We start from the raw sequence: 11,673 nt of genomic DNA on the forward strand, positions 1-11,673 counted from the left end.
GGGCTACGCCGGGCCCGGGACTACAGTTCCCGTCGTGCTTTGCAGGCCCCCGGGGGCGGGGCTTCGGGGCACGCTCCGCCGCGGCGGGAGGCCCCGCACGGCTGCCCCGGTGCGGGTGAGCCCTCCCGCCTCGTCCGCTCCGCGCCCGCCCCCCCAACCTGCTTCCTGCCCGAGGGAACGGGCCGAGCCCAATAAGGGCGGCGCCAATTGGCTGGGAGAAAGACCCCCCGCTCGCACCAGGCAATAGGCGCGCGGGACACTGCGCCGCGCCTGAAGCCAGACGGAGGGTGAGTGGGCGAGGGCGGCGCGGCCTGACCTCCCGCCCGTGTCACAGGCCCCGGGCCGGGAGCACCGGGGAAGCTCCGCTTTGCAGCCCGGGCCCCGTCGCGGTACCGCCGAAAGGCTGGGCTGCACTTCGCCGTGGCGCCCGCTCTTTCCCCACCCACCTAACGCTGTATTTTATTACTTTCTTTCCTTTTAATTTCAGTCCCCTCAAGCCAAACACCAGCTCCGCCAGCGCCGGGCCCCGGCCGGAGCCCCGGCCGGGAGCAGCAGGAGGGCTGGCTGTAGCGTGGGGCTGGGGGACAGCTTTCGGCTCCGTCCTCGGCCCCGCGGCCCGCCGGTGCGTGGCTGGAGCGGGTGACTTGTGCTGTGCTCAAAAACCAGAGGAATTGGGACACGAGGGAAATCTGGGCACCTCACTCTTTCAAGCTCACTTCCTCAGGGCTCTGGGTTACCTCTCCAAGGGCACCATTCCCCACGGCAGGAATAACTCGCTGAGTTTTCTACTCCGACTAGCCTCTGTGGCGCATGCTTCAGCTTTTCCCATCCTTGATTTACTTGGCACAGGCCAAATACACCAAACAGTGTGTTTTGGGAAAAACTGGTTCTGGCTCCTGCCCGTAACATCTGCAGGAACGGGCTGGTCTCTCTACCCTCATGTACAGTTCAAACCCAAGCTTGTTAAATATTTACGCCTCCTACCGTGGGCCTTATATCTGCACAGGCCCTGCAATGGTGTGAGTGCTTTCAAACCCCCTTTGGCCATGGTTTCTAGAACAACCCTTCCAAGTCCTCTTTTACTCCTGCCGTAATTCTCACAGCAGACGCCTGCCTGCAGAGGTATGTAACAGAGGGACAGAAATAGCAGGGTTTTTTGGGACCAAGTCCCAGCTGAGGCTGGAGGCCAGAGCATAGGGGTTACTGCAGTTAAACCCTGTATTTACATGGGCAGGAGAGATTTTCATGTATTTTTAAAAAACACGTGAGCAGAGCCTCCGCCCCTGCAAGGCAGCACACCAAAGGCCTGATGCTTCTCACGCAGCGTTAGCCCTTGCAGGCTGTTGCAGAGGGTGTATAAAATCCTGCTAGGGAGGGCTGGATTTTAACCTGCTGCAATAAATAGAGGAAACAGCCCCTCTGTCATGCTGAGCCCTCTAATACTGGGAAAGGCTCCCCGTGGGGAGCGGGTACTCACTTGGCAATGAAGCTTGAGGTTTACGTCAGCCTCCCGCAAAGCACTGATGTTTATTGTAAGTGCCCTTTCTGATTCCCTTTGAATTCCCCTCGTGGTTGCTCGAGTTAAACCCATCTGTTCGCCTGGTATCTTGGAAGGGAAAAGAGCACGTGGTGCTGCTGCGGGCTGGCGTCGGTGCTCGGCAGCCACAAAGCGAACGACGCTGCTGGCAGGTGCTGCTGGCTTTTGCTCTAACTCCTGGTTCCTCCCTCTGCTGAATTGCCTCCAGCTGCCGAAGGACTTATCCACCCACCACCTCACCCCCAGACCGTGGGTCTGGGTCCTGTTTGCAGGGCTGAATTATGACAAAAGTGCCCTTTTTTTTCTAGGAAAAAGGAAGCAGTGCTCTGGTTTTGCCCATCACCAGCTGCCCTGCAGGCTGGTGTTCCTGAGTGCTGCCCTTGGGTGCAGAGTGGCGCGGTCCCTCTTCACAGGGGACGCTGCGGGCCATAGGTACCTGGTTCCCCTGTGTGGAGTTCTCTGGGGCTGGCGGTCATGGTGTCTGGAGGGAGGTGTGATACCAGAGCCAGGTTAGGCAGAGCGATGGTTGCCAAGGTCGTTGGGTTTTGGGGTACGTGGCTCACCAGGAGAGGCAGTGGGAGCTGGGTCTCCCTTCCTCTGGGCGAGAGGAAGCTGAGGAGTGTCTGCTGTCTTTGACTCCTGGGCAAAGATGATGGAGCCAGTTTCTTCTCAGGTGCAAGGGGCAACAGCCACAAACTGGGGCTTGGGAGCTTCAGGTTCCTCGTCTGTGAGGGTGGCGTCACCCTAGACAAGGTGACAGCAAAGTGGGAGGCTCTGCCCTTGGGGAATTGCAGGACGTGGCTGCCCTTGGCTGGGGCTGGTGTTGGTTCATGAGGGCTGGAGAGGGGTTGCTGGGGTCTGCTCCCCGCACTGCCACAGCTGCCCCAGGTCCCGCGGGACTCTTGCTTTCCCAGCCTGCTGTGGCTATTGCCTTTTTGGGGGTGCAGATACCACCTTGCTTGCAGGAGTCCTCACTCCTGTTCAGCGCTGCTTCTGAGTTGCTGAGCATTTTGGTGAACAGGTGTAAGTGGGATTTGGAGGGTTGCAGGTTTTGGATTGAGTGGGGAGAGATCTCGGTGCAGAAACCATGAGAGAAGTTGTCTGCTCCGGGTCGGCTGAGGGGTTACCAGCTCCCTCACAGCCTCAAGGGCATTGGCAAGGGCAGGCTCCACATTTAGTGCCATGTTTGCAAGCTAACAGGCACAAGTTTGCTGTTCAGAGCCATGATTCCTTGTGTCTGTTGGGCTGCTGATAACTGAGCTGGCTTCCAGGTAATGTGGGGATGCGATTTACTTACTGGCTTGTGTGCTTCGCATTCCGACTACGTCAGAGGTAGCTTATCTCCTCTTATACCCTGGCTGTAGAGATCAAGCAGGGCTCTCCCTCTCAGTCCTTGCATTTCTCGGTCTGAATTCTTCCCCTTTGTCACTGATCCTGGGTCACCCTCAACAACCTGCCAGAAATTTCCTCTGATTTCAGGTGCTGTGCGTGAGACTGTGGCTCAATGGGTGCAGATGCTAAAGGGGAACACGTTGTGTGGAGCTGCAGGTAGACCAGCTGGAGGAACTTAGGGCTGGCTCAGGCTGAACATCCAGAGTTAGCAGGGTCCAGGGAAGCCTCATTTAACCCAAGGCTGTTCTTCAGCCTGTAAAACAGGGGTACCCAGCTCAGAGGGATGCCAAAATCATGTCATGTCTTGGTTAATGCGCTGAGAACATATGAGAATGAGCTTTGAATGAAGTTGCCTGTTTGGGATAAATATTTGATGTGTGCAGCATGAACAAAACGGCCCTGTCCTGGCACGTTTTCAGCTCTTTTCTTTCCATTTCAGAGCACAATGTTCCTGGTTGGAATCTCGGGTGGAATCGCGTCGGGGAAGAGTACGGTGGTGGCCGTACTCCGGGAACTGGGCTGTGCCGTGATTGATGCCGATGTTATTGCCAGAGAGGGTGAGTTTTGCATAGTTGATCTTTCTCCCTGAGGTTCCCCTGACGACTGGGATTGATGCAGGGAAGCACAGACGGCAGAGGGTGCTCTGGGTATGTCAGATAAGTGTTTCCTTCCCATTCCCCAGTTGATGAGGCTGCGTGGAGCAGCTGCCTTAGAGGGGATTGGAACTAGGATATATTTTTAATAAAGAATAAAAAATAAGATCATGTCCTAATAAACACTATTGGGAGGTCTTGCCCTGGGTTTCCCTCTCCTGGAGTGCAGTAATTCCCGGCTTTGAAAGCCAACTCCAGGCAAAATAAATGCGGTTCTCTGTAAAGTAGGTTCCCTCGGCTGATCCGATGTTACCCCTAAGCCCCAGGACACCCATCCTGTAGCATGGTTATGTTCAGTGGGATCACTAACACCTAGCTTAGTTTGAAAGAGAATTTCCCTCTGGGCAGGATGTTGCTTGGCTGTAAATAGCGAGAGATTGGTCCGCAAGCTTACTTGTGCCTTAATGCCCTGCCCCCCCCACCCCCGCATAAAAAAGGCTCCAAATATCGCACATCGGAGGGAATTCGGTCTGTGCCTCTGCGCAGCACACCTGCCTCTCGCTGGTCTGGAAATGTGCTGTCCTGGCTACAGAAAAGACCCAGAAATCCAGCTCTGTTGCCTCAGCAGGACTGGAGCAGACCCTGCTCTCCCCGATCACCTGTGCGGTGCAAGGTGAGGTGTTAATCCCTCTGTACCGCTGGGATAACAAGGAGAGCAGCACTTGCTCCAGGAAGCGCTGCTGATTTTGTATGCGGAAGGTTTCGGGTCTGCAGCTGAGCAGTGGTGCAGGCAGTGTCATTCTGAAGTGCCTGTGCTTTTCTATTTGGTAAAGAACTTACCGTGTAGCCACTCAAAGCTGTGACGCTCTTAACATTTTATTGCACTGTAATTCCCCTCGAGGTGTGGAAAATTTGCTGGAGGTGCTAAAAATCCTCAGAGACGATAGGAAAACACTACAGATAATCAGTGTCAGTTTTCTACCAATCGCTTCATTTTTCTCCAAGTCCTTTTTTATATGTGTTTATTTACATTACGGATTTCACCCATCCTGAAACTACCTCAGTGTGAAATTCCATGGGAGAAAGAAATTGGTCTTAAAGACTTTTATTAGGTTGGCCTGAGGCTACAACCTGTGGCAGCGTTCCTGGATTTTGGAGAGAAAATTATATACGGTCTGTCATGCTCTGTGGTTTGCCTCAGCTTGATCTTAATTATGGTTTTGTTACAGCATCCTTTTCACTGGTGATTTTTTGGTGGCTTTAAAATTATACGCTCATGTAACGTCAGTGTCCCTGCACATACCTATTGGGAATTGATCTCTTAAAAGGTTTCTGTGTTCATTCTCATGAAGAATTTAGTCACTAAGGTGAGAGACAGTAAAAAAAAAACTCACTAGTAGCAAGAGTCAACTTGGAGCAGCCAGGCTGTATTCACCTAACACTGAAGTTTCCAGCTAAAATAAACGTGACGCTGGTCCCTGTCCCTTTAGGGTCTCCCTGCTCGAATCCTCGCCCTGCAGGCGGTAGGAATCGGCTCAGCACCGTTCCTGCCTGTGCCTTGGCTAGTAGCTGTCAGCGAGTCCTCCTGCCCGCCCTGCTGACTTCTAACCCCAGGCAGCAGCATGCACGAGGAGGGTTGTGACGCTGAATTAATGTTTGCAGGATGCTTTGATCTCTCGGGTGTCAGCCCTCAAAGGGACCTTGGGCTGGGAGGGATTTTTTGCAGATGCTTTCCTGCAGCACCGATGCCAGGTGTCTGCTGGGCTGCAGCACTGAGCTGCGCCGGTCTCGGTTCAGCGTGTGCTGGCAGGCAGATGTGCTGCCTGCTGAGGAGAATAAGCTTGGTTATTTAATGAACAAAACTCATTTGAGGCCGATCGCTGATGCAAACACCAACTGTGCTGTAGAACTGGCTCTAACCTCCGGCTGTTTAATGTTATCAGTGGTGCAGCCCAACTTCAAGGCCTATCGGCAGATAGTGCATTACTTTGGCACCAAGATCCTTTTGCAGAATGGAGAGATAAATCGTGAGGCTCTAGGAAACATTATCTTCTTCCACCCGGAGAAACAGCAGCTGCTGAACTCCATCACCCACCCGGAGATCCAGAAGGAGATACTGAAGCAGATCTTGAAGTACTTTTTGCTAGGTAAGCGGCCGGGCAATTCTGGCATCCCAGCGCACGGGGACTGCTGCTCAGGCAGGAGCCCTCGCTGCTCGCTCTGCCTTTGATCTTAAAGTGGGGAGAGGGATGGGGAAGGAGAAATGGAACCGACATTGAGTGATGGCCTTTGTGCTCTGCCACCAGTGGCCTTTCGCGTTGGCGTTGGAGGATTCATTCCTGCCTTTCACTGCTGCCCTTCACCACCTCTTCTTCTATGGTTTAAAGTACATCTGTAGGGCCTAAGAAAAGCATTGTGAGGCCTCTTCTGAGATTATTTGCTGGATAATGTCATACCTTCTGAAATGGCCAAATAGGCTTCCCTGCCCCCAACCTCCTCGGGCTTCAATAAAAGCTGCGGAGCCCTTTTAGTCTCAATAAGGTGAGAAATGGGCTGACAGCTGTGGTTTCCAAAGTTCCGCTTTTTCCCATGATAAATATAACAAATACAGCTGTCAAACTTGGTCTAATCAAATGCCAGATAAGATCACCAGCTGTTTCGGAGGTCTCCGTGTAGACGGAAGGATGTCTTAATAGAGTCAGTCTGGTTTTGCAGAGCTTATCAAAGCTGAGCCCTGTGACAGCTGAATAGGCCTGTGCCGGGGCACCGTGGGGGCCGCGCTCATCTGCGGGGCGAGGAGGAGGAGAAAGCGCAAAGGAAGCAACAGGCAGGAAAGCCGGGAGCCAGACACGGAGTCTTGAACCCGGGGCTGCAGGCTTGGGAGGCGGATGCTGTCCTGCCCCTCGGCGAGAGCACCATGTGTCTTCAGCAGGCTGCTGTGTCCTCATTAGTCAGGTTTTAATGATTTGGGATAGCTGGATGTTGTCTCTAAGGATCGCTGTGTAAGGAAAGCTCTTATCGATCAAACTGTAGGGCAGCAAGAAGTCTCTCTGGACGGAGATGCTGGTAAAATGGTGGCTTGCTGCATGATGATGCCTTTGTCAAGGCTTTTATTGCTGTAGGCATCTCGGGTGGGGGGGTGGGTTGTAAAGAGGGCACCCCAGCAGAACTGGAGGTGTCCCCACAGCTGGGACACGCATGGGGGAGCGAGGCCATGAGTTGCAGCTTTCCCCTGCCCTCACCCACTCCTCCGGGCTCAGCGGGGTGTACCACCACATCCCCTGACCCGGCCGTCTGCCGGGGGAGCTGGTGCTTGCGAAGGGCGGAGGCGTGTGGAGAGCCCGGGGTGGGCTGCAGGGTCCGGGAGGGCGGCGACTGGTGGTTAAGAGCTCTCCTCTGCCAGCTACTTCGTGTGGTGATGGTGGTCTTGAACCAAACTTGGCCAGTTTTGGTGAGGTTTGAGGCCCTGTGGCTGTGCCTTGATGCACCCCCATGTTTCAGTGTTGCAGCTGTGAGTGGTCTGCAAGGATTTCCTTGCTCCCCTTGGAATAATGGAAATGTTTATCCAAAGCTTTCAATAAAGGGAAGAAGACTGAGCTGGGAAACATTGGCTCAAATGACCGCAGCCTGGCGAAGTCCTGGGCAAGTGAAAGAGAGGAGAGCAAATTCTGCTGTGGGCACTGCTCCCCTGGAGAGGCCAGCAACGACGGCGTGACTGCCGCGCTCGCCAGCCAGGCACAGGCGCTTTCATTTGAGCTTCCCGTTTCAGCTCCTCATTATATTGCTGCAGCTTCACCTTTGGTCTGAGATCATCCAGGTTAGCATTTGTTTTTAGGTTTTTGTTTGGTTTTTTGTTTTTCTTCCCCCTCTGGAAACTTTGAACGAAACCATTTGCTCCCGCCGAGAGGGAGGAGGGCAAGCAGGCTCTGCTCTCCTCTCGGCTGTAATCGTGGAGCTGTAGAGCTCTGCCCCTTGCTTTGCTGGAGCAGCCGTGGCCACGGTACGTGTGCAGCACGGGGGATTTGGGAATCTGAGTAACGCTATTAACTTTTTTTGGGCGGGGTGGGGGGTGTGTTGTCATGTTGCAGGCTACCGCTATGTGATCCTCGACATCCCTCTGCTCTTCGAGAACAGAAGATTCACCAAGTTTATGAAATACACAGTCTTGGTTTACTGGTAAGTGCTACATGAACCATGAGGACCGGGGTGCTGCCACGTCTTGCAAAGGCTGGAGGGGACCATCCTGTCCCTCCCGCTCTGGTGAGGATTTACCTTCAGCCTTGCCGTGAAGCCTTTTGATAACGCCGCCCCTTTCCTGTAGGCATGAGAAGCAACGCCCTCCTTTATCCTAGTGTACGAGGGGCTTCTTACAGAGGTTTCTCCAAAACCTGGCACCATAGTACAGAGTAAAACTCTGTCTATGGGCCTTTGACAACCTGTGCTGCATTGGCCGGGGCAGGGTTTGGGGCACTGCCCCAGTGTTATGGGCCATGGGAATGCCAAAAACACACAGCAGGGTCAGCCTGGGCAGCGCTGCAGGTGCTGGTTCCGCTGACCTGAGTGCAGGATGCCTGCACTGGATCTGGAATGAAGCAGGGAGCATCTCTCCCCCACACTTCACCCCAGCTTTTTCCCTCATGCTGAGACAGGCAGGCAAACCCCCTCTTCCCTCCTGCGCCCCCGCCTCAGTGCCGCCCTCCTGTCCTGGCAGCGACCCACCGATGCAGCGCGCTCGGCTGATGAAGAGGAACGGGCTGTCCCGGGCGGAGGCAGAAGCTCGCATCGCCTCCCAGCTGCCGCTGGATGAGAAGCGTAAATTAGCAAGTTGCGTCATTGACAACTCCGGGGACTGGGAGAGCACGCGCCAGCAGGTCCTGAAGCTGCACGCTCGCCTGGAGGATTCCCTGGATTTCCTCTGGGCACGGCTGGCGGTGGGCACAGTTGTAGCTGGGCTTGGAGGGGTGGTGTACCTCCTCCTCTGGCATTTCATCTCTTAATTCACCTTTTCTTTTTGTCATGGAAGAGGTCTGAATTTCCAGGTTTGAAAAGGGCAGTGAAAGGCCACCTCTTTTAATGAGCTTTGCCAGCTGAATGCAGACAGTGGGATGAGGCGTCTCCTTGCAGACTTCCCAAGGTGAACGGAGAGGGTTTTTTTTCCGGCACCATCTCCTTTCTTCCTGCTCAGGTTCTTACCTGCCAGCTGTGCCTGTGGGATGGGACCGCTCCCCTTTCATGGCTCATGGAGGGGATGAAGCCCTCGTTATCCCCCCGTGGATCTGTACAGTGGGACTTGAGTGAATTTAAGCACTTTAATGTCTTCTTCACTGGGGGAGTAGGTGGCCTCTCAGGTCCTGTTCCTGCTAGCAGGTGACCCTGGGTTGATCCCCTCCTAGCTCCCAGCCCCAGCTAATCAGAATGTAGACGTGGGATTTCCCCTTCTTTCATGTCGATTTAATGGAAGCATATTAAATCTTCCTGGAGGGGAAAGACAGCACCTCATTTCACATGGGTTAGGTGTTCCGCTGCCCTCTATTTCTGCCTGTGGGTCACCCTTTGTTTTGGATCTGAGGGTCTGATACATCCCGGGAGCAGGCTGAGACCGAGGACCTGCCTTGTTGAAATGCATTTACTGCTGTTTGAGCTTTCCTTTGGCGGCAGTTTCCCTGCGGGAGGGTATGAGTCTGGGCAAAGCGGGTGCTGGTTCTTCACGTTTATTTTAATAATGTGTTAAACAGCAGCCGGTTCCCCATGGCTCTGCAACCTGTGGGCTGCCGGCGCTGCTCTTTCCTGGCCCGCTCCCAGGTCGTTCCTATGCCGGGGCACGGCTGCGCTCTGTAAAGTTCACCGCGCACAAACGATGCTGATGAGCGTGCTCGTGATTTTTTTCCCCTAGTACACATCCCCGTACTGGTCCCAGGGAGCTTCTTGGAGTGTCAGCCCCCACCGTGAGCTTCCTTGGGGTGGGGGGCTGTGGCTTCGTGTCGGCTCTGGGCACCCCATGGTGTGGGTCTGGCTTCCTGGGATGCGATCCCGAGAGTTGCTGTGGTTTTCTGTGGTCAGCACTTTCCCTGCCCTGGTGCAGCCCTGTCCTGCTGACACGCCCCCATCCCGACATCTTGAGGAAGGTGGGTGCTGCCAGCCCCTGTCCACCTCCTGCCTGCACATGGTGTCCCTGGGCTCTGACCCCACTTCCCACCCTCCTGCCTGGGCTTGTTGGCCCAGCAGGCAGGGATGCAGCAGAGCAGGGCAGCGTCCTCGCTGTCCCCAGCACCAGCCTTTGGGCACAGGCACCTTTCCCAGGGTGTCACAGCCCTGCCCAGCCAGCATCACCACCTTTTTGGGGCCAGGCACCTTCCCCACCCACTGCACCCTCCAGCTGTGCACCCAGGGGTCCTGTGTCTTGCTCAAGGGGGGAGACCGAGTGGTCCCTATGCAGCTACAGCCACCAGAGAGCATCCCCAAGCCAGGGCACCCCCTGGGTACTCCCAACTTTTCAGGCAGTGCTAAGGGGACCCATACAGCAGTGATAACCCTCCACCGGTCCCCTCCCCTGCTTTTTAATGCTCCCTTAATTGCGTTGGTGATGCCGGGAGTCCCTCGCAGCCAGCCATAAATCAGGGCTGGAGCAGGACAGCCTCAGCCCCAGATAAGCTCTGATTGCCTGCCTCCCTCCCGGCTCGCCGCCTCCGCGATAAATGGGGCTGCGATGAGGCCGGGGAGGGGGGAAGGAGAAAGCGAGACGGGCACTGTAATCGCATTTGGCGCTTCGCTCCTGCCCTGCTGACGTTTGCCAGCCGCTAACGAGTTTAGCAGGGCTGAGGGAGCGAGTGGATTCAGGGAGGCAGCGAGGTGCGGGGCTCCCCACAGTGCCAGCTGGCGTGGCCTTGGGGTGCCTGGTTTTGGGGGTGCCTGGTGCCCTGAGCTGGGGCCTGAGCCCCCTGTGTGGGCTGCATCCCTGGGCATTGGCACCCACCTGGGGAAGCGCTCCTCAGCCTGGTGCTTGGCCACAGAGTCCCTGCGGTGGGTGCTGCGTGGGTACCCAGCCATGGCAGCTGCCCCAGGATTGCCCTGGCACCCACAGACCTGCCTGGGTCCCGCTCCCGGCCAGCCCCCAGCCCATCCCACCCCCCAGCCAAACCCCCTCGGGGCTGAGCCAGTGCCCAGCCGGTGGCGGTGGCTGCATGGCTCTGCTCCGTGGGCTGCTGGGTGGCAGCGACAGCTCAGCTGATGGCTGCGGAGGGAGCCTGAAGGGCAGCGCGTGTCCAGCTGGGGGGGGACACCCTGGCTGAGACCCCTGTGCTTGTGACATGGATGCTGCCGCCCCCGAGCTGTCTCCACGCGGGCTCCCGTGGCCCAGGGGTGCCGGCAGAGGCCCAAGGGCACCGCACCGTGTCTCCCAGCACCGGCACGTCGCCCTGGCCCCGCACGCGGAGGCCGCCCCAGCTGCCTGCGCCTCCCGCCATCGATCGGGCAGCGTCTGGAGCAGCCGCTCGCCGCGGCCCATCCGTCTCCTCTCACCGGGGGCTGTTTGAGCAGGGAGCCCGGCCCCGCGCTGCACACAAGCCAAATATTTAACTGCTGCAAATTGGCGGCTGGATCAATTACGCTGCGGCTGTCGGGGGCTTGTGACAGATGGCTGCCCCTCCCCGGAGCACCCCCACCCCGGAGCACACCTTCCTCAGAACACCCCTTTCCCTGGAGCACCCCCTCCCTGGTCTACCCTGTACCTGGAGCACCCCCTCCCCAGTGCACCCCCTCCCCAGCACCCATCATGGGGCACCCACTGGGCCGGTGGGGGTTGGTGCCGATGTCCTGGAGCTGGTGGGTGTCACCCCACCCCAGGACTGTAGGGACAGGGTGATGTCCCACAGTGGGGACTGTCCCCAGGGGTGGGCTGGGTGAGGGCCCTGATAGCCAGGAGGGATGGACCCCCTTGAGGACATGGAGGGAGCTCAGTGGTGTCACTGCATGGCCCTGGTGTCACCATCCCTGTGTAGTCCCTGAGGTGTGGCACAGTGTCACTGTCACTGCATGGCTATAAGTGTCACAGGTGTCACCGTCCCTGCGTTGTCCCTGAGGTGTGGCACAGTGTCACTGTCACTGTGTGGCCCTTGGGGCGCCGCACAGTGTCACCGTGGCTGCACAGTCCCA

General features: G+C 56.6%; 1 protein-coding gene across 2 annotated transcripts; it reads left to right on the plus strand.

Annotated features, from left to right (window-relative positions):
• Nucleotides 1-37: 37 nt before the first annotated feature.
• On the plus strand, nucleotides 38-9,381 carry DCAKD (dephospho-CoA kinase domain containing). Of its 2 annotated transcripts, XM_064473488.1 has the most exons (6): nucleotides 120-287; nucleotides 488-622; nucleotides 3,369-3,486; nucleotides 5,466-5,669; nucleotides 7,611-7,698; nucleotides 8,234-9,381. In XM_064473488.1, exons 3-6 carry the CDS (start codon nucleotides 3,375-3,377, stop codon nucleotides 8,517-8,519), a joined length of 690 nt encoding a protein of 229 aa, XP_064329558.1. In that variant the 5' UTR covers nucleotides 120-287; nucleotides 488-622; nucleotides 3,369-3,374; the 3' UTR covers nucleotides 8,520-9,381. The 2 variants fall into 2 exon arrangements, with proteins under 2 accessions (XP_064329557.1, XP_064329558.1); XM_064473487.1 differs by lacking the exon at nucleotides 488-622 and having other exon boundaries at nucleotides 38-287.
• Nucleotides 9,382-11,673: the final 2,292 nt, after the last annotated feature.

The sequence above is a fragment of the Phalacrocorax carbo genome, chromosome 25, assembly GCF_963921805.1.
Source record: "Phalacrocorax carbo chromosome 25, bPhaCar2.1, whole genome shotgun sequence".
Taxonomy (NCBI): Eukaryota; Metazoa; Chordata; class Aves; order Suliformes; family Phalacrocoracidae; genus Phalacrocorax; species Phalacrocorax carbo.